The sequence below is a fragment of the Centroberyx gerrardi genome, chromosome 18, assembly GCF_048128805.1.
Source record: "Centroberyx gerrardi isolate f3 chromosome 18, fCenGer3.hap1.cur.20231027, whole genome shotgun sequence".
In the NCBI taxonomy this organism is placed as follows: domain Eukaryota; kingdom Metazoa; phylum Chordata; class Actinopteri; order Beryciformes; family Berycidae; genus Centroberyx; species Centroberyx gerrardi.
In genome coordinates, this window is record NC_136014.1 from 15,592,077 (window position 1) to 15,618,993 (window position 26,917).

The 26,917-nt window shown below is 41.8% G+C and overlaps 2 protein-coding genes across 2 annotated transcripts; both read left to right on the forward strand.

Annotated features, from left to right (window-relative positions):
• The first annotated feature begins 8,236 nt into the window (after window positions 1–8,236).
• tmem244 (transmembrane protein 244) lies at window positions 8,237–12,480 on the forward strand. Its single transcript, XM_071899945.1, has 6 exons — window positions 8,237–8,329; window positions 10,137–10,222; window positions 10,517–10,593; window positions 11,120–11,245; window positions 11,991–12,035; window positions 12,383–12,480. The coding sequence occupies exons 1-6, from the start codon at window positions 8,237–8,239 to the stop codon at window positions 12,478–12,480; spliced, it is 525 nt and encodes a 174-aa protein (XP_071756046.1).
• A 9,031-nt stretch (window positions 12,481–21,511) lies between these two features.
• Window positions 21,512–26,379, forward strand: fkbp6 (FKBP prolyl isomerase 6). The gene is made up of 8 exons (XM_071901794.2): window positions 21,512–21,586; window positions 23,670–23,787; window positions 23,892–23,981; window positions 24,232–24,434; window positions 24,939–25,058; window positions 25,306–25,503; window positions 25,979–26,088; window positions 26,298–26,379. Exons 1-8 carry the CDS (start codon window positions 21,512–21,514, stop codon window positions 26,377–26,379), a joined length of 996 nt encoding a protein of 331 aa, XP_071757895.2.
• Window positions 26,380–26,917: the final 538 nt, after the last annotated feature.

The following is a 26,917-nucleotide window of genomic DNA, read 5'->3' on the forward strand; positions in this document are numbered from 1 at the left end:
GCACTGTCTTGTTTTTTTCTTATTATTTTGATAATGTTTTGATACAGTATAAGCTTTGTCTTGGTGTTTTTCATGTCTTGCATCTTGCGTGTGTGTGTATGTGTGTGTGTGTGTGTGTGTGTGTGTGTGTGTGTGTGTGTACACTGGAGCGAGCCCTCTGTTGATTCCAGTAAAATGACTCATTCTCTCTTCCTCACAGCCCCGGGTGTCAGTCAGTCACCCACTCATCCTGAGGCACGAGCTGCAGCACTGCTTCCCAAAGTGGGGTCCTGGGACCTCCCAAGGGTCTGTGAGGGCATTCTAAGGAGTCCCCAGCAACTTGAGGAATAATTACATTTCACCAGGAGTTCACAGTTCTGATTTGATTTCACCTTAAATACTCTCTCCCCGACTACAGTAGAAACAGGTACACAGTTATGTCCTCAAAAATCTTCTCAGATGGGGGTCCCAAGGGTGAAATCTCATTAAGTGGTGGCCTGTGAGTCTGTGACATGTATCTATATAGAGATCCTTGACATGAAAACGTTTGGGAAGCCAAAGGCTAGAGAGCAGAGGGAGTTAGTCTGAATGAGAATTACTGTAGCCTATATGTCTGTATAATAATTAATAATTCTAAGCCTATATCCTACTTCTTGATGTTTTGAATGATTCTCAAATTAAACCTGGATGCATTGATCCTTACTAATGTAGCCATACACCTCATTATGAGCATCACTTGTGAAGTTATTTAGTTATTTGGCTGTTTATTTGGAAGTAACCCTGCTTCTTGAAATCCCCCCAGGGCGAGTGTTAGTCTAATTCACTATCAATTCAATCATTCAAAACATAAATATAATAGGCCTACAGCACTTCATTTGCCAATAATAGAGCATCTATCCTGATGTATTGTTTATCGGCTATAGGGGATTTGACAGTCCATTACAAATCGACCATTGAGCCCGGTGGCCACATCACTGATGACCTTTGACCCCATTTCGAGGGGGTGGAATGAATTTTGACGTCATGACTTCTTAGGCTACATGATTTAATAATAAACAGATAGCAGCCTAAGATATGAGCGGAAATGAACTCATAGGCTTTGCTATGGCCCTGCAGTATTGAATTAATAGAATTTTGAATAAGCAATCATTCCAAATAGCCTTGACACAATGAACTGATAGAAGAACTGATAAAAGAGAAAACTGGTGTAATATAGCCTTATATAGCCTCTCTCTCTCTTCACCTCCAGCTTTCTGTCTGTCTCTTTCTCTGACCTTGGCTCTTGGTGTTGCATATTTATCATTCATTAAAGATGGCAGAGATAACAGAGCTCTGGAAATTAATTAATCAATACACTGAATATATATATATTTTAAAATCAATATAATGGATTTTATTAGACAGTAGCTTCTCCAGTTACCCCCCTATAAAACACCATCAATTATAGGACAATGGAAAATGGATGGGACTGAGCCAAACACCATACATCCACTAACATACACTCAGTCTGTCACGAGATGATGGGGCATGGACAACTTTATTATTCATTAAATATTGGACAAAACTTCATTAAATATGGATTAAAATAAAAAGACAGAGTGGAGCTGACAACGGATGACATTCAACATCTGTCAAATGAAAATATTCTCCTATATTAATATTCATGCGGCTCAGAGTGTATTCTAGTGGTCTGGATTGGAAGAGTGCCACTCACTTCAAACGGGAGAGCCTGAACCATTCACTTACCTTTAGAGGAGCGGAGTTTTCTCTGTCAGTGTGCCATTACACACGGAGGGGGGCGAGGCTGTAACCTGCGGGGAGGTGGAGAGCCATCTTCCACTTTGAAGGCAATATACTTCCCGTGTGAGATGCCACGCTGGAAGAAATTCAAACCTCTGTCACAGTTACAACAGCAGCCTTTGGTGACGAGAATCCCCCACGACCAAATCCACACTTCAAATCCACACTTCCAGTCTTTGTAACTACATCCAAGGTCCCCGATGCAATGTCATCACCTCGGCTTGCCTCGGTCAAACTGGGACTGCTTGAAGGATCAAAGCAGGCTGTCGTTATTTTTTGTGCAGCCTAATCTAATAACTTTTACAACACGAAAACACACGTTCGGTTTTTATAAACACCATTTACTCCATATGGGGGGAACAAAAAGCAGCGCTCAGGGCTCCAAGGACGAGAAACAAGCGCTCCTTAATTTGGAGAGAAGAAAAATCCTTAAAAAATGTAGGTTAATTATGGTAGTAAACTTGCTGGTGGTAATTCCCCAGTAAAATCTTTACCTCATTCACTGCAAAAACTCCAAAAACCCCATGATCTGGCGTCCTCACTGGTTGGCTTGCGTGTAACTCCCAGTGTGCCGCTATTCGCGTCCAAGAACTTGATTTTACATCCAAAAAGAAAACCTCATTTAGAAAATATCGGCACCAGGCAGTTATTTTTTCTCCTCGTAGTATCTTCTTGATAGTAAAAAAAAAAAAGGTAAGTAGTCTACAACAGCGGTAAAAGCTTGTTTTTATTGCTCAGAGCCGGAGAGAGAAGCGGCCGCTCCATCCATCCTTCTAAAGCGCTTCTCCGCTTGTGGGAATGAGAGGCTTTTACCGACGCATGAGGGCTGAGTGCGCGCGTGCGTGTGTGTCTGTGCGTGTGAGTGTCTGTGTGTGTGTGTGTTTGGAGTATGGGGGGCTGGGTGTATGTAGGGGGTGAAGGTGATGGTTGGGTGTGTGTGTGTGGGTGGAAGGTGATGATGTCTAGGTGTGTGTGTATGGAATGATGGGGTGATGTGTGCGTATATGTGTGCGTGTTTGGGGGGTTTGCATACGTGTGTAGAGTGCAAATGATAAAGGGGATTGTTGGTTTTGTTGAGAAATGGGGGGGGGGGGGGAGCCTCGGAAACCCCACGTGACTCTTCCTTCCAAGAGAGGAGGAGAGAATGGATCAACTTGTGATGCTGAAACGGTTTGATTTAAATAATGTAGGCTCTGGAAGCAATAAGCAGCTCAATTCTGAATACATTATCTGCATACAAAGCCGTATTAAATGCATCACTGCTACAGCAACAAGGCAGTATGGGAAAGTGGTGTGCTATTGTAATATTGCCATGTGTGACTCCTTGTGTGTTCATGTTTGTGTGTGTGCGTGTCTTTCCTCATTGAGTTAGATAGAAATCAAAAGCAGGGAGGATAGAGAGGATTTTATAGACACACACACACATGCAGAGAAGCACACATACACACACACACAGCATTGTGTTGTTGTCCAAGTGACCACTTTTCAGATTCTCACACAGGAAGAGCGGACAGCAAAGATGTTGCAGATGTTGGCGCACATGTCATTTCCTGTATTTACATTCTGGAACTGATTCAGAGAAAATACAGCCACCGGGGCGGGGCGATTAACACAGACAGACGTGTTTTATTAAATGTTTTAGTTAATAACTGATGCAGGTTGATTTATTTTGACCAGTAAGCTTTGTCGCTTTGTCGGTAGCAGATTCACCTCCCAGTTTCCAGTATGCAAACTATATAATTATGTGTGTGTGTGTGAGCGTGAGTGTCGTTATTTGTTCAGATGGCAAAGATTAAGCTGGCTAGAAATGAAACACCCTGAGGGGAGAGTGGTAGAGAGGAACACACACACACACACACAGTAATACACACTCACATACAAATGTTCTTGTGAGAACATTCTGTTGGCTTACATTCATTCCTTAGCCTTAACCCTGACCGCTGCATGCCTGACCTTGACCCCAACCTTAACCTGAGTCTAATTCTACATACACACACAAACACACACACACTAAAAATAACTCTTTTCTTAATGTCTTTGAAGCAGTCCTCACAAGCCGCCACACAGATTTTCTACTCTTGCGGTGGAGACATTTGGAGCCTGAAAGATAGTAAAAACATTAATCGTATTGACAGACAAACCCATGCGTGCCTTCCAACACACACACACATACACACACAAACACACACACGACAGAGTGGGTAGTAAGTTGAGATTCATGTTGAAGGCGTTACAGATGTTGGTGCACTGGTCGCTCCTGTATTTACATTCCATAACTGATTCAACTGAAAACACATGAGACAGAGAGAGAGAGAGATGGAGACAGAAAGTGGGAATGAAAAAAAGGAGGAAGACACAAAGAGGGAGGAGAGAGAGAGGAGAAGAAGAATTCCTCTCCTTTTTCTGTCTCTTAGCTTCACATTGTTGACCGTTGCATTTGTTGTTTACAAGGCTGCTTGGGATTATGGGATTTGCCAAATTTGTTAACTTCTTCTGTGGTACTTATTGTAAGCAGCTGTGGACAAGAGTCTCGGCTAAATAACAAAATTTTAAACTGTAATTGAGAGGAGAGGAGAGGAGAAGGGATGTGGGAAGCAAAGCGTTGCAGAGGAGAGGAAGTGGGGGAGGTAGAGGAGAGGAAGACAGGAGGAGGAGACTAGATGAAGGAAAGAAGAAGAGAAGGGGAGGAAAGATAATAGAGGAGGAGACAGGAAAGCACATTAGAAATGAAATTAGAATGTCTCAAGTTGACTTCTAGGTGGGTCAAAGGATGATTGACAGGCAGGGGAACTGGTAAAAACCAATGGGAGATGGCTGAGGGTTATGAGTTAAGTTGTCTGGAAGAGGGCGGGACAAGCAGACAGGTGGTTAATGAATTCAATGTCTCTCTCTCTCTCTCTCTCTCTCTCTCTCTCTCTCCATCCAGTTACTGTTATTGTCTATTTCTGTATATCTTGAATGAATTATGATGTGTTACACTGTGTGTGTGCATGTGTATTTGTGTATTTGTATGATGACACCCGTGGCAAGTGTAGCACCCAACAAACACACACACACACACATGCACACACACACACACACACACACATTGGACGGTAATTGTAAGCTCTCTGCTCCTATAGCATGCCATGTCGACGTGGTTAAATCAGCCTCCCTCCCTCTTTTCCCCTCCCTTGCCCTCTCTCTCTTTCTCTCTCTCTCTTTCTCTCTCTCGCTCTCTCTCTCTCTCTCTCTATCTGCATGTTTTATTCAGCCTTGGTGTATTTAGTGCAGTGGGCCAGACTGTGGACTGGCGTGACAAGCGTGTAAAGTTCGTCTTTGCAGTTATACCAAATGCGTGTTGAATTGGTTTTCAAAGACCTTAAAAAAACACACATAGCAAAAGCAAAGATGTAGGGTTGTGATATTTCCATCTGTTTGTGTCTCATCTCTCCTTGGTGCATCAGAGTTTGACAAGTGGGTTAAACTCAGTCATCTGGTGTAAACACTCTCTGTAGTCTGATTCAAGAGCGCTGTGTTGAATTGTCTCCATCAGTTACGTCTCTCATACCAGGCGTGGGACTCATGCGTTTCAGACCGGAGGGCGGCTCTAGTCCTTGTCTTACTCATTCTCAAACATGCTTCAGACTGTTATCTAAATGTATTACAACAATTTCATTGGTTTGAACGACCTTCATTCCCTGGAGGACGGTATTAGCCAAGGTCAACTGTATGTAAAGCCAATGCTGGGCAATGGGGGTAGAAGTGCAAATTGTTGTCACCATGCTCCTTACATACAAGGCCTACTGTTCACCATTTGAGGTTTAGTATGGGCTTAATAATTCAAAAGTGCATTAAACTTCATCTAAAATGCTGCCAAGACTGGAGGGTTCTTGATATTTTTGTGGTTGTGGTTCTTGATATTTCATCATTGTAAAACTTTAGCTGTGTGGCATTGAAACAGGGACTTAAGCTCACTCTGCCAACACTCAAATTTAGTTCACTGTCCTGATATTTAGGCTTTATGAAGATCATCTTTAGCCTACTGTGTTAACGTTTTAAAAAGACTCATTTTTGTTCAGGTATGTCATGCTTAGACTATTTTCTGTATAATACACTAACATTTTTATCATATATTTTGCTTTCATTTTAACTTAATGGCTGTTGTAACAATTGAGATGTCATTACATGTATGTGTCACACACACCCACACACACACACACACCTGCTGTTAAGGGCTGATGACAGCTGTTAACACCAGCTGTTGAATGTGCGCGAGCTCATTTGTGTGTGTGTGTGTGTGTGTCTCAATTATTTTAACAGTCACACTGAGCAAGCGACAACAATGTAATGGTAAAAAAGTGGTATACTATGTAGGGCGATCAAAAGACCTTCACAACAAAGTAAACAAGGTTATTCATATGTAGCCTATTGTTTAACCTTTTCTTTATTTTGAGTTTTTAGAGAGAAAGACCAAGATGTCCAGAGAGTGAGAGAGAGAGAGAGAGAGAGAGAGAGAGAGAGAGAGGGAGGGAGAGAAGGAAAGAAAGAGATTTACGTTAATAGAGTTTTTTGTGAACTTCTGCCAAAGTACTGAATAATATTGCTGCCTTCACTCTAGTAGATGCACCAACACACTCACACTCACACACACACACACACACACACACACACACACACACACACACACAGGAGGATGAATAGTTTTGACGCCTACCTTGCTCCACATGTGCTGCCCCCCCCCCCCCCCCCCCCCCACTCCCCAGCTCTCCGTCACCATGGCTACAATGATGCAGGTTGCCGTGGCAGCGAAGGCCGAGTCAACCCCACACACACACACACACACACACACACACACACAGGCATGCACGTGCATACACTCTTAACCGCACACAAAGACACACACAGACGCAGGCTGTGACGCTGAAGAGTTGAATATAGAGTTTCTTAGCTATTTCTGGAGGGAGACAAGCATGTTCAGCTGTCGTCATCTCACCACTCACCTCCGTCTCCATCACTTCCTGAGGTAAACTACCTCTCCATCTATCCCTCCCTCCCTCTCTCTCTCTCTCTCTCTCTGTCTCTCTCTCTCTCTGTTCTTTTCTTATAAACACAGAGAAAAACCCTTAAGCTCTTTCTCACCCACATGATTCTCCCCCTCAGTCCTGTTTTCATTCAGAATGTCTAAATGAAACAAGACATGGAACAAGACGCATTGTGACAACATTGTAAAAATCCATGGCAACATCTAAATGACCATGACACACCAGGAAGTGCCTTATCTACTGCTTTCAGTCCTGTGGCTGCTGTGACTCTCTAATCACCTCTAATCACCACACGTCTTTATTGGTTCTTTATTGGTAGATACTACAGATATATGGTAGATATACAGTATGGTGTATTATGTGGTTATGTTGCCACCTAGTGTTCACATCAGGAACTGACAGCAGTGACTGGAATCAGTTATGTCTCAGATTTCTCAAAAGTCGGGTTTACAGGAGGGAAACAAGGTTTTTCGACTTTTTCCTATGCCACAACTCAAAATAGAGGTAATTACTACAATATCTGAAAACAATACAAGCGTAGTCAAACTTTTTACACCCTCAAAATACATGTAAAGGTTGTGTTTAGCCATTATAGACTGTCATTGTTTGTAAAAGGAGCTCAGTCAATCAGTTTCATTGTGAAAAATGCATTCAAGCCCATGTTTTGTTCTTATGCTTTGGTCTTTGTTTATGAATGTGTTTATTTTGAGAAGGAAGGAAGAATGGAAGGAAGGACAAAATGAAGGAAGAATGGGTGAAGGCAGGAGGAAATAATGAAGAGCAGAACTAAAAACAGGACAGAAAGAAGGAAAAAGGGAGGGAGGAAGGACAGAGGGAGGGAAGCGGAGAAGAAGGAAGGAGGGAAGAAAGCAAGGGATGAAGTGAGGAAAGAAAGAAGGACTGAAGAATAGAAGTAAGTAAGGGAGGGATGGAGGAAGGAGGGAAGGAAAGGAAGAAGAGCTGGAGGTGAGTAGGAAGAGAGGAGGATGGGAAGGAGGGAGGAAGATTTGGCTCCATTACAAGTCCTGACAGAACTGTAACACTTCAGTGTGTGTGTGTGTGTGTGTGTGTGTGTGTGTATGTGTGCGTGCATGTGTGTGTGTGTCTATGTGTGTTCACTTTGACGAAGTATTAAGTACTAAAACCTTAACTTCCTAGCTGCCTAGCCTTCCACAACTTCTCTCTCTCTCTCTCTCTCTCTCTCTCTCTCTCTGTGCACGTGCGTGTGTACTGTATGTATGTGTGTGTGTGTGTGTGTGTGTGTGTGTGTGTGCACGCCTGTGCGTATTATACCGTTCACCTGCATATTTATCCCCTTGGGGATTTACTCAGTCTTGTTAGTAGTAATCCCATTCCCTCTAATCCTGGCCCTCCCCCCAACACACACACACACACACACACATACATTCTCTCATTTAGACCAGCAGCCATTCATGTTGTTGGACTACTGTTGTCGTTGTTTTGGATTCACGCTTATAAAACGCCATGGACCCTTCTCCCTCAAGACCACACCCAGTGATACCTGGGTAAGGACGCTGTAGCAAGTAGACAAATGTGCTAGAATAGACAATAAGGTTCTGTAAAGGATTGTCTCTGAGCTTATGGAGGCTCGCTGCTGCGGAGCTACAGCTGTAAGGTGTTTACCAGATGAAATGCATGCATACAGGCTTCTAATATGGCACTCATAAGCAAGTATACTAGTTTTTGTTTATTAAATGACAGTTTCAGGTCAGCTTTATTGATAGTACAGAGTTGGAGAGAGACAGCAAAGAGCTCACAACGTCAAGAGTATATCATATTCATGGTATTCATGGCATCCTAACCCACTGAGCCACCTAGGACACTACAAGAGAGTAGACTTTCAGAAAAAGTAGAAAAAGATGCCAAGTCAATGGATGATAGCTCCCATATTTTATGTTTTATTACGTTTTGACTGAGGGAGTTGTCAGGCAATCCTGGGCCCAGGTCTGTGAAACATTTTGTACATGATGTGGGAGACGATAGCCAATATAAAGGGTTGCATTTAAAGACGCAACGTTTCTGTGCTATGTGTGGCTTCTAGAACATATTTAGCTTAAGCACAGTCTAGTCTGGAGAAGGCAAACAAACCAGGAAGCTATCTAAGGTGTTTAGCTGTCTCTGAGGGTATTAGCGTGAGCTCAGCCGCTTTTCCGCTTTCAGAGACGCCCACGTCTCATGGTCGTCTGATCAGGGAAAAAATTGATTCCATGTGGTTTCTCATGTAAGGAGACTTGGGGAAACATCTACTTTCATCTACTCCACTATTAGGATAGCAGGCAACATGATGGCATGAGCATTAGTTTCTGGGTCATGAAGGAAAAGTGGAGGAAGTGGAGGAAAGGAGCAGGGATTTTCTTTAGTTTTGGGACACACTCAGGACATCAAATAAGGATGACCTCATTCCAGTAAATGTCCCCAGAAAGGAACTTTTTAGTCAGCACACAAATCTAAGTCACCAACTTGAATATTTATGTTTAGCTTTGTACTGATAGCCTCATCATCTCACATCTGTTATTGCAGTGCCTCTTTTGTTTGAAGGAGACTTCAGCAGATGGTCAATAATAGACAGCTTCAAAATCTGAAAGGCATTGAATTTCATCTGCTCATTGATTTTTGAGTCTTTACTCATGAGAATAATTGATTTTGGTATCACCTTAATGGATATCATTTCAGCTTTTACTGCAGTCAAAGGAAAGAAAAATGAGCAATATGTTACAGTATACAATCACAATATTTAGTTTATTACAAAACATAAAGAATCAAAGATTATTGCATCATGGCTCAAGTACTATCATAATATCATATCAAGAGCTCTCTGGTGGTTCCCAGTCCAAACAGTTGAAATTGCATCAGGAACTCCCATTTCTCTGCCAGGGAAGAGAAGAGAAGGTACAAGAAGGAAAAGGTACAAGAAGGAAAGAGAAGCGGTCTTTCATACCCTGCATTCTGTTTATTGAGCTACAAATGTCTATTCAATTTTATTAGGAAAACTGCTGCTTTTGAAAAGACAAAGAGGCTTGCTTATATCAAGAGGTCTGCCCAAGCAAGTATAACCTGTGTAGGTTGATGCTTACACTGCCAGGCTGAGAAGATCCATTCATGGTATTGTAAGGTGCTTGGGATAAAAGGATCCTACAAATGACTTATGCTATTTTATGGGAAATTAAACCCATCCATCATACTTGCAGGCTCACTGCCTATTCTGTGGTGTTGGTATGTTGACAGTATCGGCTGGCAGGTGTAATTTTCATGTCCCCTCCTCTCCTGTTTCCTCTTCCCCTCCTCTCTTGTCCTCTCCTTTTTTCTCCTCAGGTCGTCCTCCAGAATCTGTTGATGTGTATGGTGTCCTTCTACTCTGTCTATTACATCGCGGTCAGTCTCTGCATTGGACTGCTCAGGTACACACGCATGCACGCCCACACGCACACACACACACGCACACACACACACACACATACTGAGGCCCCCTGGGCTGCCGTTGCATGAAATCAGATATGCCTTGAGATGTTGCTCATAATGTAAAATCAATGTCAGACAAGATTACTACATCTACTCAATTAGAATTAATACGGAATTGTATTGTTATTGTTAATAAGTGTACCTCTGTACCGAAATGATTTTGCCTACTTCTCTGTTCTCCTCTGTTTTGTGTGTGTGTGTGTGTGTGTGTGTGTGTGTGCGTGTGTTTCTAGGGTTCATGAGATTGACAGCTTGTTGGCTCCATTTGACTACACAACACAACCGTCATGGCAGAACCCCAAATATCTGGGTGAGCAGTGCCTGCTGATTGATTGATTCTGTCTGCCTGTATATTCATCTCTGCCTGCCTGTCTGTCTGTCTGTCTGTCTGTCTGTCTGTCTGCCTGCCTGCCTGTCTGTCTGTCTGTCTGTCTGTCTGTCTGTCTGTCTGTCTGTCTGCCTGTCTGCCTGTCTGTGGTTGCTAGATGTGCAACTCATTGTGCTACGCAGAGCCAAAAATGACATAGCTGGCTTCATAATGTTCTAGGAAGGGAACTCGTGACTAATGTGTAATGAGGGATAAGGAATAAGAAATGATCTGTGTGGGTGTTTGTGTTTCTAGACTTATGAGGATCAGCTGTCCCCGCATGGACAGAAAGATGAGGAAAATCCTCCAGCTTGTCACTCGCCCAGGATAAGAGATAACAGATAACAGTCTGCAAAGGAAAACGTCATTATTGATATTGGCTGCCTGATCTCTAAATTTGTCTCTGTCGCTTTCTGCTCTCTCTGCTCTCTGTCTCTCCTTCTCTCTCTCCTTCTCTCTCTCTCCCCAGTCAGTGTAATTTCCACAGAAGTGACCTATGTTTTGGGAGGCCTGATATTCGCCTGGATTGTGGAGGAGTGGGTGTGGGACTACGCCATTACTGTCACACTGCTGCATATAGCAATGACTGTAGCAGGTAAGACACACACACACACACACACACACACACACCTGCACACACACTGCACACTCCGTTTTATCCAGGGGTCGACATGTATATGTGCTGCACTCCACTGTGGCATGCAGACTGTTTGCTAAATGCTAATGCTAAATGTAGGATGGGCAGTGTACATGTATACACAAACACACACACAAACACACTGACAGTGACATACACACACACTAAGTGGATCAGAACAGCTGATAGGATTGGCGGCCTGGATATAGGCTAATGGCCCTAGTTCAAAGATGTATACACATGCACACACACACACACACACACACACACACACACTTTCTCACTCTGTACACACACACATACATGCAGACAAACTGTATATCTATATCTATCTGTATGTCTAGTCATTTAATTATTGGAATTTTTTTGAATTTATTACCAACATTCATTTCCAATAGGCCTTCGAACAAATTTGAAACATATTTTACAAAAACAAGCGCTACACTGACTGCTCAAAATATTAGGACCACTCTCCTAATATTGAGTCACACCCCTTTTGCACCATCTGTCAGTCTCAAAGCCGAAAAATCCTCCCTTAACCTGTGTGATTTGCTTCATCTAGACCTCTCCTTCCTGATTAAAGTGGATTTTAGAGGTGGAAATAATATTAATCATATGCAACTTCCACTTGGATTCATCTCCTCCATGGAAAGTACAGGTGGTTCTTATGTTTTGCACACTGTCTCCTGTTCTGTTTCCACAGTGATGTCAGACTTCCCCTCTGCTGAGCACTGGTGGATCGCTCTGGGTAAGAGTTTGACTTTCTGTTAGTTCATCCATCCATCTGTCTCTTTATCTGCCCGCGCTCCCATCGGCAGAACACTCCTTCTCTATTTCTCCTTCTCTATCTGTCTGTGAGCCTGTCTCTCTGGCTAAGATTTTACTTCTGTCCTTCTGTACATCTTTCTATCATCAATATTTACTGATTTATGTAGTTCCCTGTCTCCCCGCTCCCCTGTCTCTCCCTCAGATTCAGGCTTAGTGAGAATGATATTTGGGGTCACGGCTGCTGGCCTACAAACTCTCCTTTAATTTCTCCTTCTCTCTCTCTCGCTCTCTATCTCTCTCTCATTTATTTGATCCTTCTCTCCCTAGGTTCAGGCTTGGTGATGATGATATTTGGAGGACAGCTCCTGGCCTATAAACTCTTTAGAAACAACTTTGTCTATCCAGCCGAACTGCAGAACTTCTGATGAAGGGGGAGCGGGGCGTTGCTGGGGTGGGGGGGTGGTATAGGACTAAACATGTAGGATTAAACAGCTAGCCAGCTAACATACAAAACTATTGACATTTACCTCATCTCCTCAATCTTTAATTACCATTTTTCACGTTTGATTTGACAATTTATCCAAAACTGTAAAAAACAAACAATTACTTTTCGCTGCTATTTTCCCTGGCTAACTGGTTAATCTCACTTCTTGATGCACTCCTGTGAGTTGGGTTTTCCAAAGCATCTTACTGCTAAGTTCACCTTATCCACTGGTTAATACGGGTACGTTTATGGGACACTTTTTTTCTATAAAATAACAAGGCAGCTACTTTGTCTATTCACTAATAAATAATGGTAGAACTTTGTCTATTGGCTAACAGTGGAAACCCCTTTTCTATTGACTAACAAATAACCTTTTTGGATCCAAGATGGTCTTAGCAGTAGGAAACTCTTTTTAAACCAGATCTTGTATGTTGTTTTTTTCAACCATATTCTGTACAGTTAAAGATATTGTTTTGTATTCTGTTTTTTACACCTTACATAAGCTAAATGTAATAGACTAAACTAGAAGGGCACTCGGAGAGCGCAGACCTCCGCCAAGGTTCGTGCTATTATTACTTGTTCGTGAGTCGGATCCGGATCCGCTCCAAAATTTAATGGGTTCTTCCTTGGCCCATGCTACACCCTTTCACGAAGTTTCATGAAAATCGGGCCAGTAGTTTTTCCGTAATCCTGCTAACAGACAAACAAACAAACGGCACCGAAAACATAACCTCTTTGGCGGAGGTAATAATAGTTTTAGCTCTGTAAATTAACACAGGCTGGATTTACATAGCCACAATATATCTTTGACTCTTTCAACTCTTTGTGGCTCAGATTTGACCTTAACAAGTCCATCTAAATAGGGGAAAACCACATGGAATCTTTTGAACTCTTTGGCTGCATTTACACCAGCAGGCCAGCTGGCAAAATCCAATCTTCTGATCTTATCCAGTAGTTTGGCAAGACTGTGCATGTTCTGCTCTATATGTGGCACCGACTGGATTTGTGAGTGTCTGACACAGAAAATATCTGATTCTGACTGTTCAGACAGCAGTGAAAGGATCAGATCTGTGCCACATGTGGTCAGAAAATTAGATTTGTTTTTGCATGATTAAACACAGATCCAAATCCACTGGGGCCCAGATCTGATCTTCTCATGCCTGTCTAAATGAGGAGAAAACACATAAATTCTATTTTTTTCCTGTTTACGTAGCTATCAGAGAATCAGATCTGTAGCACAAAGACTTAAAAATCAGATTTTCATGAGTAAGGCAGCCTCAGGTTAAATATTTCATAGCTACAGTTTAGATTGTTGTAAAAAAGCTGTTGGATTATACATTAAATACTTGCTGTAAAATGTCATTGTTTTTTGTCTTTGTGAGTGTGTGTGTGTGTGTGTGTGTGTGTGACTGCCCTGTCAGTAGCCTAAAAAACTGTTGAAAGTAGAAGGTGTTTGTTCTCTGATTAAAACCTGTTGATGTCAAAAACTTTATTAATGTGTGATTCGACATGCAGGCCCAAAAAAGCTCAAAGATAATAAGGAAACAGCCATTCATTCCCCTCAGACATTTTCTTTGAACAGCCAACAGTGAAATAGTTGGCAAAGCAGATCCAAAGCCTGAGGAAAAATAATCTTACAAATTATTTTATGAAAGCGGAGCCATTTATAATTTTTAACCTTGGTGTTATGGATGTAAGCCCTCTGAGACAAATACATTTTTAACTCTCTTTTTCCACCAATAAGCTCCAAGACTTGAGACAGAGGACTAAATGAACTTATTTGGGCATATAGTGCTAGTGTACTGAAGTTTATGCACTGTTTTGAAGCTCCATATGAGTGGTTTGATTGGAATGGTTGCTTCCTTTCTTTTAAGGAGACATTTTATTTAGTTTCCTAATTTATGATGTATAATAACAATTGATGGTAACTCATGCCTTATGGAGGACCAAAATAGTCACAATTAAATAAATAAATATGTGTCAGTGAAATAATTACATAAATAAATACATAAATAAATTAATAATTGATTGATTGTTTTCCTTTAATTTAAAAAATATTAAATAATATAATTTCATAATTATTGTTTTCATAATAACATGACTATATTTAATTGTATTTTTATTTCATAAAAACTTTTTTTATTTTTCAAATGGCTTTTATTTTCAATTACATGATGATATTCAGAATTACATTTTTCAAAGTGGTTCTTTTATTTCCCTTTTTCTTTTTTCATTGCTCCTCTTTTTATATCATAATAACACTTTTCATTTCATAATGTCACTTTTCATAATGTCTGAGCCGTCTGTCAATCAAAGTGAATGGGGCAGGATCTATTTGCTGATTGGATAATCCCTACTATAATCGATTATTTTTCCTGGCTCTGAGGCTGGTCTTGCCCCATGGGCCAAATGACGTTAAAAAAGTCATAATATTACGAGAATAAAGTGGTAATTTTGAGAAAAAAGTTGAAATATTACTTTAATATATAATCAGCACCTGGATAAGGACCTGACACCGCGGGAGAGAAGAGGAGCAGTTCACTTCCCCACAGAATCTCGACAGCTGCCAACAGCTCCCAGCACTTCAGCTACACTCAGCTAACTGCTAACAGCTAATTGTAGGGAAATTGTTTGCTAACTCTAGCTATGTTTAGCAGGCATTCCCACCTATGATTCCTACTATAGATGTCAATTTTGGGTAATTTTGCTTGGCCCAACATCTGTCTTCGACCCTCATTATTAACAGTTAACTAGGGATATTTGTAAACAAATATACCGCTTCTGGGTCATTACATGTCCGATTTCTGCATTTTCCACTCCAAAATAAAACTTTTAACCACTAGAACACAACAACTATAACAACTTAAATCTGGAGTCAATCGGATTAAAGTTTCGGTCGGTCGGTCGGTCGGTCGGTCGGTCGGTCGCATGCAACACATGCAATGAGTCATATTTTGGGCTCAAACATATGGGAGAGTCGTACACTTATTTTAACACAATACGTTCTTCAAACACAAAATGTTTTATGGTTTAGTACAATAGCCTCTTACTGTAATGTCTGACAAGGTTGGAGAACACTTTGGGAGGGACCGTGCCTCCATGCAGAACATTTCAAGATCCTTGATATTCTTAGGTTTGCGCTTGTGGGCTGCCCTCTTCAATTCAGGCCGCACATTTTCATTAGGGTTCTGGAGACAAGCTGGCCATTGAAAAACATCGATTTTGGGTTCCCGCAACCATTTCTGTGGTGATTTTGACGTATGTTTGGGGTCGTTGTCTGGTTGAAAGGTCCTTCCACAGCCAAGTCTCAACCTCCAGAGGCAATCTGGTTTTTGGCTAAAATATCCTGATACTTAGTGGAATTCATTATGCCATCGATCTTAACAAGATCCGGACCACTAGCAGTAAAACAGCCCCAAAGCATCAAAGATCCCCCACCATATTTCACCGTGGGCATCCGGTGCTTTTCCTTGTATGCAGTTGTCTTTTGTCGCCAAACATGCCGATGGTGTGCATGGCCAAAAAGTTCCATTTTGGTCTCATCTGACCACAACACACAATTTCAATTGTAGTTCCAGTGATGCTTGGCAAAGTTCAGGTGCTTCAGTTTATGGGTTGCACTCAGTAAGGGCTTCTTTTCTGCAACCCTTCCAAAGAGCTTGTTGACATGGAGGAGGCGTCTAACTGTTGATTTTGACACTTGATAACCTCAGCGTCCACTCAACTGTGCAGTTGTGAAACTGTGATCCTTGGGTTCCTCTTTGCCTCCCTCACCATCTTCCTCCCTGTTCATGGGGACAATATGCACATGCGTCTTCTTCCTAGTGAATTTGCAACTGTTCTAGATTTCTAAAACTTTTTGATTATTGCCCTGACTGTGCTTAGTGGTATTTTACTATCTGTCTCCTCTGAGTTGAAAGCTCTTTGATTTTCCACAATGTGATGGATGACAAATGGATTTTACATGTGTGCAACCTCATATTTTGACCCCAGTGAAACAGGAAATGATGAAAGCAATACAGCTTCTGGATTCTGAGATCAAAAAAAAAATAAAAATAATTTTATTTATTTTATACAATAAATTCTGCTCATTTTCATGAAGGGTGACAATAATTCTGGAGTTGACTGTATATGTATATGTATCATGCAATTCCTGTATGATAATTTCTGAATTTTACAATGCATCAATTCACACTAAATGAAAAAGAAATTGACTGACATGGACTGATTGCAATGCAACACTGAATTTATTTTTTGCAGTGGGATTTCAGTCCCTCTCTGTTTCCTCGGCTGTTTTCCTCAGTGTTTGGAACAGCCGACGGAAGAAGCGGCAGACTCTGTTCTGCTTCTTCTTGGTCTTTTTGATCTCTGAAAAATAAAAGAGGACAATCAATGCCTCAGTTCATCTTGATGGAAGTAGACATGAGCTACAGTGTGAGTGGACCTGATGAAGAACTCCTACCTGATGTGGTGTCAGAGGATTGTTGCACCTCCTCCTTCTCCTCAGTGCCAACAAGGCTGCTGGTCAAGCCTTCCTGGACTGGAGTAATGGCAGGAGCTTCAGTAGGGACGGTCAGAGGAACCAGAGGAGCTTCAGTAGGGAGGCTCAGAGGAACCAGAGGAGCTTCAGTAGGGAGGCTCAGAGGAACCACAGGAGCTTCAGTAGTGAGGTTCAGAGGAACCACAGGGGCTTCAGTAGGGAGACTCAGAGGAACCACAGGAGCTTCAGTTGGGAGGCTCAGAGGAACCAGAGGAGCTTCAGTAGTGAGGTTCAGAGGAACCACAGGGGCTTCAGTAGGGAGACTCAGAGGAACCACAGGAGCTTCAGTAGGGAGGCTCAGAGGAACCACAGGGGCTTCAGTAGGGAGACTCAGAGGAACCACAGGAGCTTCAGTAGCGAGGATCAGAGGAACCAGAGGAGCTTCAGTAGCGAGGGTCAGAGGAACCACAGGAGCTTCAGTAGCGAGGCGCAGAGGAACCAGAGGAGCTTCAGTAGCGAGGCTCAGAGGAACCAGAGGAGCTTCAGTAGGGAAGCTCAGAGGAACCAGAGGAGCTTCAGTAGGGAAGCTCAGAGGAACCACAGGAGCTTCAGTAGGGAGGCTCAGAGGAACCAGAGGAGCTTCAGTAGGGAAGCTCAGAGGAACCACAGGAGCTTCAGTAGGGAGGCACAGAGGAACCAGAGGAGCTTCTGTAGGGAGAGTCAGAGAAACCACAGGAGCTTCAGTTGGGAGGCTCAGAGGAACCAGAGCAGCTGAATCAACAGCAGAGTCCATTTCTGGGCTTGGTGTTGTGTCCTCTTCCAGGCTGGGCTCTTCGCTCAAATCTCCATCAAGGGGAGTGTTCACGGCTCTATCCACTACAGCTGGCTGGGTGGAATCATCTAGTTCCACCTAAAGAGGGAGAGAAGCCGTTTGAATTTTAGAAAATATATTTTTTTCTTTTTTACTATACAGTATCTTATCCAGCTACTCGATCATACATCTGCGCAGGTCTTCTTACCTCTTTGGTGGTCAGCACTTCAGACATTTCCATGTGTTTCTGTGGCTCGAACATCACGCAGATTTCCCCCACTGTGACGTCAACGATCCTGGTCAGCAGCTCTGGCCTAAAGCGCTTCAGCTTCTCCAGCAGGACGTCTGGAGTGTACTTCTCTCTGACCTTGTTCTGGATAGAAAGGACCTTCTCATCCCGGATGGAGCGGGAGAAGGTGGCCTGACGGTCCATGGAGGTCAGAGAGGCAGAGAGCTTATCCTCAATGGCCTTGGTGAGTCCGACGGCCAGGTCGCTGAGCTGCAGCGGGGGTACGGACAAGAGGATCGCCGGATTAATCCAGAAGCCCTGCAGCACTTTGGGCACAACCAGCATCACCACTTCCTGGGGGCCGAGGAGGCTGGAGCTGGGCTGCTGCTTCTCCATCAGGCTCCTGATGGCTTTGTCAGCCAGACGGATGATCTGAGGGTCTCTGTCGATGAGAGTCGACATAGACATATTTTCTGAAAAGACACAATTTCCCCACGAGAATCATTCAAGTTTCATCTTATCTCATAAATGTGACTTACTGAAAACAAGGACTGTTGGCTTCAGGTGAGTTGAGCACGATTCGGGCTAAAAACTCAATAACCATCATTTTCATGCTGATGTTCACCTCCCACATCTGAAACAAGAAATGCGATGCACCATTAAGATTTTACATATTTACAGGATCAATCTAGTGTTATGAGATAATTTACTCTGAGTCTACAAACTGAGTCTTTTCATAATCTTGGTCTTACCAGCGTGAGGAGAGGCTGGACACTTTCATCAAAACTCTCGAGGTTAAACCTCCACAATCTTCAAATGGAAAGAAAACAGAAGATTCTCTTAACTGTTGCTCTATTTTCTTCTCATTAGTAACAGACTAGCTTAAAGAAATAGTTAACCCAAAAATGAAAATTCAGTCATTATCTACTCACCCCCATGCCAGTAGAAAATTGGGTGAAGTTTGTTAGTCCATACAACAGATGGACAGACAGACAGAGTTCAAAAAGTAACGGAAAATAACCATAAAATGGCTCCATGCAGCATAATCCAAGTGTCTTGAAGCCAAAAGATCCCAAAGTCACTTGAAAAGACCGACATTTACACCTTCATTTAGCTGAAATCGCCACTCTAGCTGTTGATTTAAAAAAACGTCACGTTTGCGCGCACCCCGGCCTCGATAGGGAAGACTAGCTCGAACTACCAGAAACAAGACTTCTGGTTTGGCCGTTTAGCCTTCCAAATAAAAGCGAGAGATTTTAAAATAGAAATACTGTTTTAAAGCAATTACTTTGTATTTAATTGTCAAATTCAATAAGTGAGCACCCATATTAATGTTTGATGTCATAATAATAATAATGTAAAATGTGCCATTTTTACCTATAAATGCTGCATGTATTACACTGTGCAGAATACATACAGAACAGAGACTAAAGTGGACATCAAACATTAAACTGATTTTCTACTGGCATGGGGGTGAGTAGATAATGACTATTCCTATGAACTATTCCTTTAACATTAGCAGAGTTGATGATAGATTGAGTGGTGGACTGTCTGTATGTCTCAGTAAGTCTCACCGCTCCCTGAGAGATTTCTTGCCCTGCTCCACCAGCCAGTCAGTCATGTCCTCAGCTGTCAGCTCAGATGGGACCTGCTTTTGTTGCTGAAGCCTCAAAAACTGCACCATCATTTTTTTCTACAAGACAATAGAAAACATCAGATGTTCTCATGTATAATCATAGGAGACACTTGACCAGAATTCGTCAGGTGTTTTATATTGTGTGGGCCTGAAACAAAAGTGGTTCTTACTTGTATTTCATAGTACTTCCACTCCCAGCAGAGCTGTACAGTCTCTCTGTACACCGGTACATTGAACAATACCTTTGAAGGAAATTAGATAATGTCACTCAAAAGCCTCTTATGCTACATACATACATCAGCTCAAAATCTTTACAATTTAACTGCAATAAACAATGCTCACATACCTTGATGGGTCTATAGATGACCCTTTCTCCTTCAATCCAGTCCATGGATGTTTTGTTATGGATGACAAATCAACAGTGCAGAAACAACAACACAATAAAACCAACTACCAAACTCACAACTACAGAACAGAGGTAAAAGCATTCAAACACAGTTTATACTGGTGGCTGAAATTAACTGAGGGTGTTCAGGGAGAAAGTTTCTGTGGGAGACGGAATGGACTTATTGAGTCACTGGGAGTAGAATTCAGCTCTTTATGACAGATTCTGTTTTGGTTCAGCTGTTCAGGCAGAGATGACCAGGGAAAATACATGTCTGGGCAAATATGATGATCAAGATCGATCAATAAGTTGCCTTTACATTTTTTATTTAATCACACAGGAATGTCTTTTTGCAAGGCAACACTTGAATAGATGTTAATCCTGTGTTTTCACTTGGTTAGTTGGTTGGTACTGGGAGTGTAGCCTACATTGCCCTAACATTGTGTAACATTTTGGTCAACATTGCAGGATTACACAGCCCAAGTAGATGGATAAACACTCTCACATTGTCTACATGGCAACTTCTAATGCTTTGGTATTATGCTGCAAGTCTGACTTCAATTCCTGTTGACCGTGGACGTCCCAGGAGCCGTCAGGGTTCTGGCAGTTCAGGGGGCCACCAGAGTCTCCCTGAGGGGTAACAGAGCCAGACGTGATGTTCAGGCAAAGGATGGCGAAAACATTTAGAAATTGTACATATATAATAATCATTATGGCACTGTGTAAAACTATTCTAAACTGTAAGGCTGGTATATTTTCACAGAAACTCCATTTCTATATTACATGAGACTGTAGAATAAAATTTAGGGGTTGTGGGAAATTAATGTGACTCACATTGCAGCTCATGTTCTTGGTGACCAGGCTGTCCCACCAGTCAGGCTCGGTGCAGTTGGAGTGGCTGACCACAGGCAGGAGGGCCTGCTGCAGGATGTCAGTGATGGGACCTCCAGCTGTGGAAAAGAACAGGGCATTCAAATTTAGCTGTAGTCAAGACCACCTTAATGGAGTCCAAGTCAATTCCAAGACCAGGTCCAGTTGAGTTTAAGTCAAGGCCAAGACCAAAATGGGCAATAAACAGTGTACATGTCTTTCCAAATGTAAAAATAAAGCTTAAGAAGTTTCTTAAGGATCGACAGAGATGATAGCTCTGGACTATACCCTTCAACATCCAACTAATGAATGTATTTTTTAACGTAATTTGGCCCATGGGGCAAGACAAGCCTCATCTAATTCAGAATTATATCATAGGCGCATGCGCGACTCAGATCGGGTAGTGACTCAGATCGGGTAGTGACAAGCTACCTTTGGGTCACCTGATGTTCAATTGACTACTATCTTGCCCCCAACCAAGCGACAAAACAAAGTTGGCAACTGCTTATCCCCACTGTAACAGAGAACCGTAACATTATCCACAAGTTATCTAACGGCTAGATGTCGAGAAACGGAATGATATCCAGAATCAGACTGATGTTAGACGCTGAAGAACGCCTGAGGACCAGCACTCAGGTAATTTTACACTAACAAGCTAGCTAATTAACGTTAGCCCCGGCTAAATGTTCGCAAGGAAATGTGTATGTCGGTGCTAGCTAACGTTAAATACCTTTAAGTGGAGTGACGCCAGCTACATAAAACTTTTAGACAAGCAACAATCTCTGCCTTTTATCTTTCTGTTGCAGCCTCAAATAATTGTTATGAAATGTTGCACTTGTACCTCATTACATTACAGGTTAGCTTGTAAATTAAAGGGAACTGCCACCCATTTTAAGAATTCACATTGACCTATTCCTGTGTCCCAGGACCGTTCAGTCAATACTTGTGAACAGGCACCACTCTTTCCTAAAGCTAGAAACTGGATAATAACCATGGATGTATGAATGTATGTATGAATCTGTGATGTCACTGGGATGTAAAATCTGACACTGCTCCAAAGACAATGAATGGAGCACGACTTTTTTTGACCCATAACATTTTTGTGTGAGTTCTTTAGCCCAAATCAGGTTTAAATTCTAGTTCATACCTACTGGCAATGCTAGAACATAAACACTGTCTATGGAGCACCCCCTCATTTTACATCCCAGTTACGTCACAAATTCAATGGTTCTCTGATTTCTAGCTTTAGGAAAGAGTGATGCAAAAATTCACAAACATTGGAACTGTCCTGGGGCACCGAAATAACATGTGAATTCTTATAATGGGTGACATTCCCCTTTTAAATTAATCAAATTAGATTTGTGTCAGCAGGGGCCTTGCATGTGCCCAGACATGAACTCAGCCTAAGGTTGACATACACATGTGCTAGATTGATTGATTTCATAAAGATGAACTAAAGTACAATTTGATTTAGGTTGTATTCTATAGTCTAGCAGTTGGTTTCTGATCTTGGCTAATGCAAGTCAGTCCACTAAATGTCTCAAACAAGGATGAGGAGTAGGAGACTAAAGTTAGATGTAATGGGATTATAGCAATGTTGAAGAATGGCAACTGTATTTCATTAGCTACTGAAATAAAATCCTAATCAGACTGCAGATAGTTCTTTGGGGGGGTGGGGTTTTAGCAATGGTTGAATTACTCAGAAATATGTTTGAAGGCATAAAAAGCATTTGATCTGTAAGAGTATGCACACATAAATGGCTTACACATTTTGAAAGAATGATTAGTAATGGTTGTGGATGATAACCGGAACACTATCCTAAATTTGTCTGTAAATTGAAGTTATATCAGAGAATTCAGCTGTTTATCTGATATTCTCTCTGAACCTTATTTTAACATTTATCATCATACTTAAATAAAAGTAACCAGAGTTAATAGGCTTATTAAAGCTGCTTAGCTTTACAAATTGCTCTGGTGCCACCATGTGTTTTAAATATGAAGTACATTCTAAATACATATTTGATATGTAGATGGGTTATTCCGCTGTTTATCTTGGGATGCAATAAACAACTGAAAAAAAAATCACTTTAATAAAAGCCAATGAAGGATTAATTGCCCCCTTGTGTAATCACGCTCTGAACGCAACCCCGCAATTAGGGAGAGATGTCATGCTGACTCCTCAAGCATGTATGTTATATTAATTATAGATGTAAATTATTTATGAAAGCTCATATTTTAAATACCACAGTGACAGAATGCTGCTGAGAGATATTATGTCATCACAATTTCCAAATTGCAAGAGCCTGCAGTTTTTTTTTCTTGGGGAGATGGATGGTTCAGTTAACCTAAAGAAAATATTCTGGTGCTGTGCCAAATCAGTGGCCCACCAATCAAGTTACATGACAGAGGAAAAAGGTTTCATCTTAATTAAATTAAATCCTTTGGTTTCACATTTCGTTTTCTCCATACACACATTTCTTTAAACATTTAAGTGGTGAAATAAGAAAAAAAAAAAGTACTTAACTTAATTCCTTTTGGACATACTGTAGATCCTATTTGTTTTGAGAATACGTAATGAGGCAGTTTTTTACAAAACTGGAGAGACATTTTATAACTTTTGCATTGGCTATTGCTTATGAGTTTACATGCAGTTTCACACAGTTTGACTTGATTGTCAAAACAGCGTGGAGTCATTGTAAGGCTTTTATTACCTATCCAGAGCCCTTTTGATCGGCTGGGCCAGCAGATGGAGGATGTCTTGGGAGACGGAGGGATCCTGAAGGAGGTGATCCAACCTGGAGAAGGCCCGCCTGTACCCCAACATGCCTCAGTATCAAGTATCTATATGAGCATTTTCCATTCTAAAACCTCCTGAGTGAATTGTTACTTGTCAATCATGTTGTTCAACCAAAACCTCTGTGTATTCTGTCTTCCTTCACAGTGCATTTCTCTGGTTTCCTGGAATACTCTGACCAGCCGTTCGACACCACCAGTAACCTGAAGTACCCTCGCATGATGAAGTTAGGGAGAGGTCAGTCGTTCCTGTAGGCCATCAGGAGTAACTTTCTCTCTGATTGAGAAATTACAGCCTCTCAAATTACCATTAATTAATTGATATATTGAATATCACGCTTTGGATTATCTGTGTGTCTGTCTGTCTATCTAGGTGTTGACATTTGGATGGTTTGTATTCTGGGATATGCACAAACAAAAGTATTGACATGAACCCAGGAAGCTGCCATCTTTATACTCTTAGTCCTTCCTTTGTCCACGCTCCACAGATGTGACGCTGGCCGGTCTGGAGCTGGGTCTGCTGACCATGCGGAAAGGAGAGTTCTCTCGTTTCCTCTTCCAGCCCCAGTACGCCTACGGGGACATGGGTTGCCCCCCGTTCATTCCCCCTGCTGCCATGGTTCTGTACGAGGTCCAGGTACTCGACTTCCTCGACTCGGGCCAAGTGGACGACTTTGTTGCAATGAGTCCGGTAGGGAGGCTAAAGCTGCCTTATTGTTCTACCGGGCTCATGGGGTAGGAGATTACTTGAGACGTTCCTCTTTCACTTGAAAGTAGCAAGTGCATGCTAATGGTATGGTACTGCCAGAAGCTTTATTTATTTTTACATCTGTTTATGTATTTTCATTTTTTAGTTGTTCAGCTATAGGAAACTCAGGAAAACGTACTATTTCTGACCCCTGTAATATATGCAAAAATAATGCACATCTCACTATATTTGATAATGCACCATAAAACATCTTTTTTATGGTGAAAGATGCAAGTAAGATGCAAGGAAACTCATCTTGTGGATTCATGCCCTAAGGCTACAGGCAACCTATACAAACATGAACTCATTTTCAAAAGTGGAGAATTCTATTCAGTATAAATTGTCTGCTTTTGGGTTAAACACCTGATCATTGTCAAAGTGCTTTCGGAGGGTTTCAGTTTGTGTCGCTGACTAATTCCCGTTGCCTTTCACCCTCTGTGTCGTCAGGAGGAGCAGAACACCGTCCCTCTGTCCACGCTGCTCGGTGTGGTCAACACACAGCGCAGCTTTGGCAACCGTTGCTTCAAACAGAGCCGTTACGACAACGCCAAAGATCGCTACAAACAGGTACAGCATGTAGGACTTGAAATGTGCTCAATCGAAACCATGATCAAGTTTTGAGACCTACAACACCCAGTAATTTCTAAAGGGAAATTCATCTACTCCTGCTTTATTTTACTTTTAGACTATTTTACTTTAAGACTATGAACTTGCCTCTGAGATGCCGTACTTAGAAAACATTCTAGCCGGGGGAAATTTTTGTTGTTTTGTTTGTTAGTAGTAATTTAGAATGACCTCTCCTCTCGGCCAACAGGCGATGACGTTGCTGGAGAACAGGGAAACGGAGGATGACGGGGAGAGAGAGAGGATCAAGACGGCTCTGCTTCCCGTCTACATGAACCTCTCCCTCACCGAGCTCCGCCTGGAAAGCCCCAACAAAGCCCTCAAATACGCCAACAAGGCCTTGGAAATAGACTCCGACAACACAAAGGCTCTCTTCCGCTGTGGACAGGTCAGACTGTGCTTTTCTTCAAACCACCAGAATTTTAAAAATTGAGTTCAAATGATTTGTTTCTTTGAAAAATCAATTGTGCAGTGCTGAGTCTTTAAATTTAAAGTTGTGTGGGAGGAAAAAAAACAAAACACGGGGATGATAACAGCACAGACGGAGCTAGAGGCAGTATTCAAACTTTCAATCCCTGGAGCATTTCTTCAGTTTGTGTTCCTCTGTTTAATGAAACACTGCAAATGATATCAAAACATTTTTATTATACCCATTTCATATCAGTTAAGTCAATTCAAACAGCAATGTGCTAGCAAACCCACTGTCCTCCTTTTAAAACACTTAAAAACACACTTTTTCCCAGGCTTTTTCTTCATTGTTTACATTTTTATTTATCCTGTAAAGCACTTTGGTCACTCTGTTTTGAAAAGTGCTCTGTAAATAAAGATTATTGTATTATTCTGACTGATATCATCCTTCTCAGGCCTACCTGGAGCTGCATGACTATGAGAGCGCTCAGGGTTGCCTCGTAATTGCTCAAGCAAAGAAGCCCTTTGACAACGACATCAACAACCTGCTGAGGAAAGTCGCCATGTAAGAGGATTTTTTTGGACATTCTCAATAAGATTAGAATGGGCATGCATCCATGTGAAGTTATGATCATAAAGGTCAGGAGAGTCTGGCCCAATGGCTTGACTTAAAAAATAGTCACTACAGGGGATGGAGGCAAAATCAAAGCTTAAAATACTGGTTTTTACCTGTCCTTGTTGTATGACATATTTGGTGTCATTCTCACTTTCCAGATGTTATAAAGACAGCTTGGACAAACAGAAAGACATGTACTCGAAGATGTTCAAAAACTTCAAGGGCCCAGTGAAGACGTAAAGACGATGTAAAAAGGTAAGAATCCACTGATGTTCCAGCTCACCGGCTCCAAATCACTGTTTGACAATACTGGCAGCTGTGGTGTTTGGGCTTAGCTGGAGATATCTGGGCTTTAACAAGGAGGGTGTACTGCTCCTCAGCATTGATTATGTGTGCTAATACCACAGTTAATATTCCCCCCTGGGTTTAATATCTAGTCAATCTGTCTGTGTTTCTGTCTGTCTTAAATGTTAAAAGGCTAAAACCAAATTGAAAATTGCTCCAAAAATTATCACTGGCCAGAATGGATCAACATCAGTCCATTATCTTGCGACTTTTTATGTCCCACCACCATGGTACATTATGTCATCATGGTTGTGTCTGTCTGTATGTAGACATATTCTTGTGAACACAATAACCCAAGAATACATGATAGGAATTTAAATAAATGTGCATATTAATAAGGAATAACAGATTTTCTTGGAACGACTATCTCCTTAATGCTTTAAGATATGGAGTGCATATTTAATACCATCTGTTGACATAGAAATATTTGCTA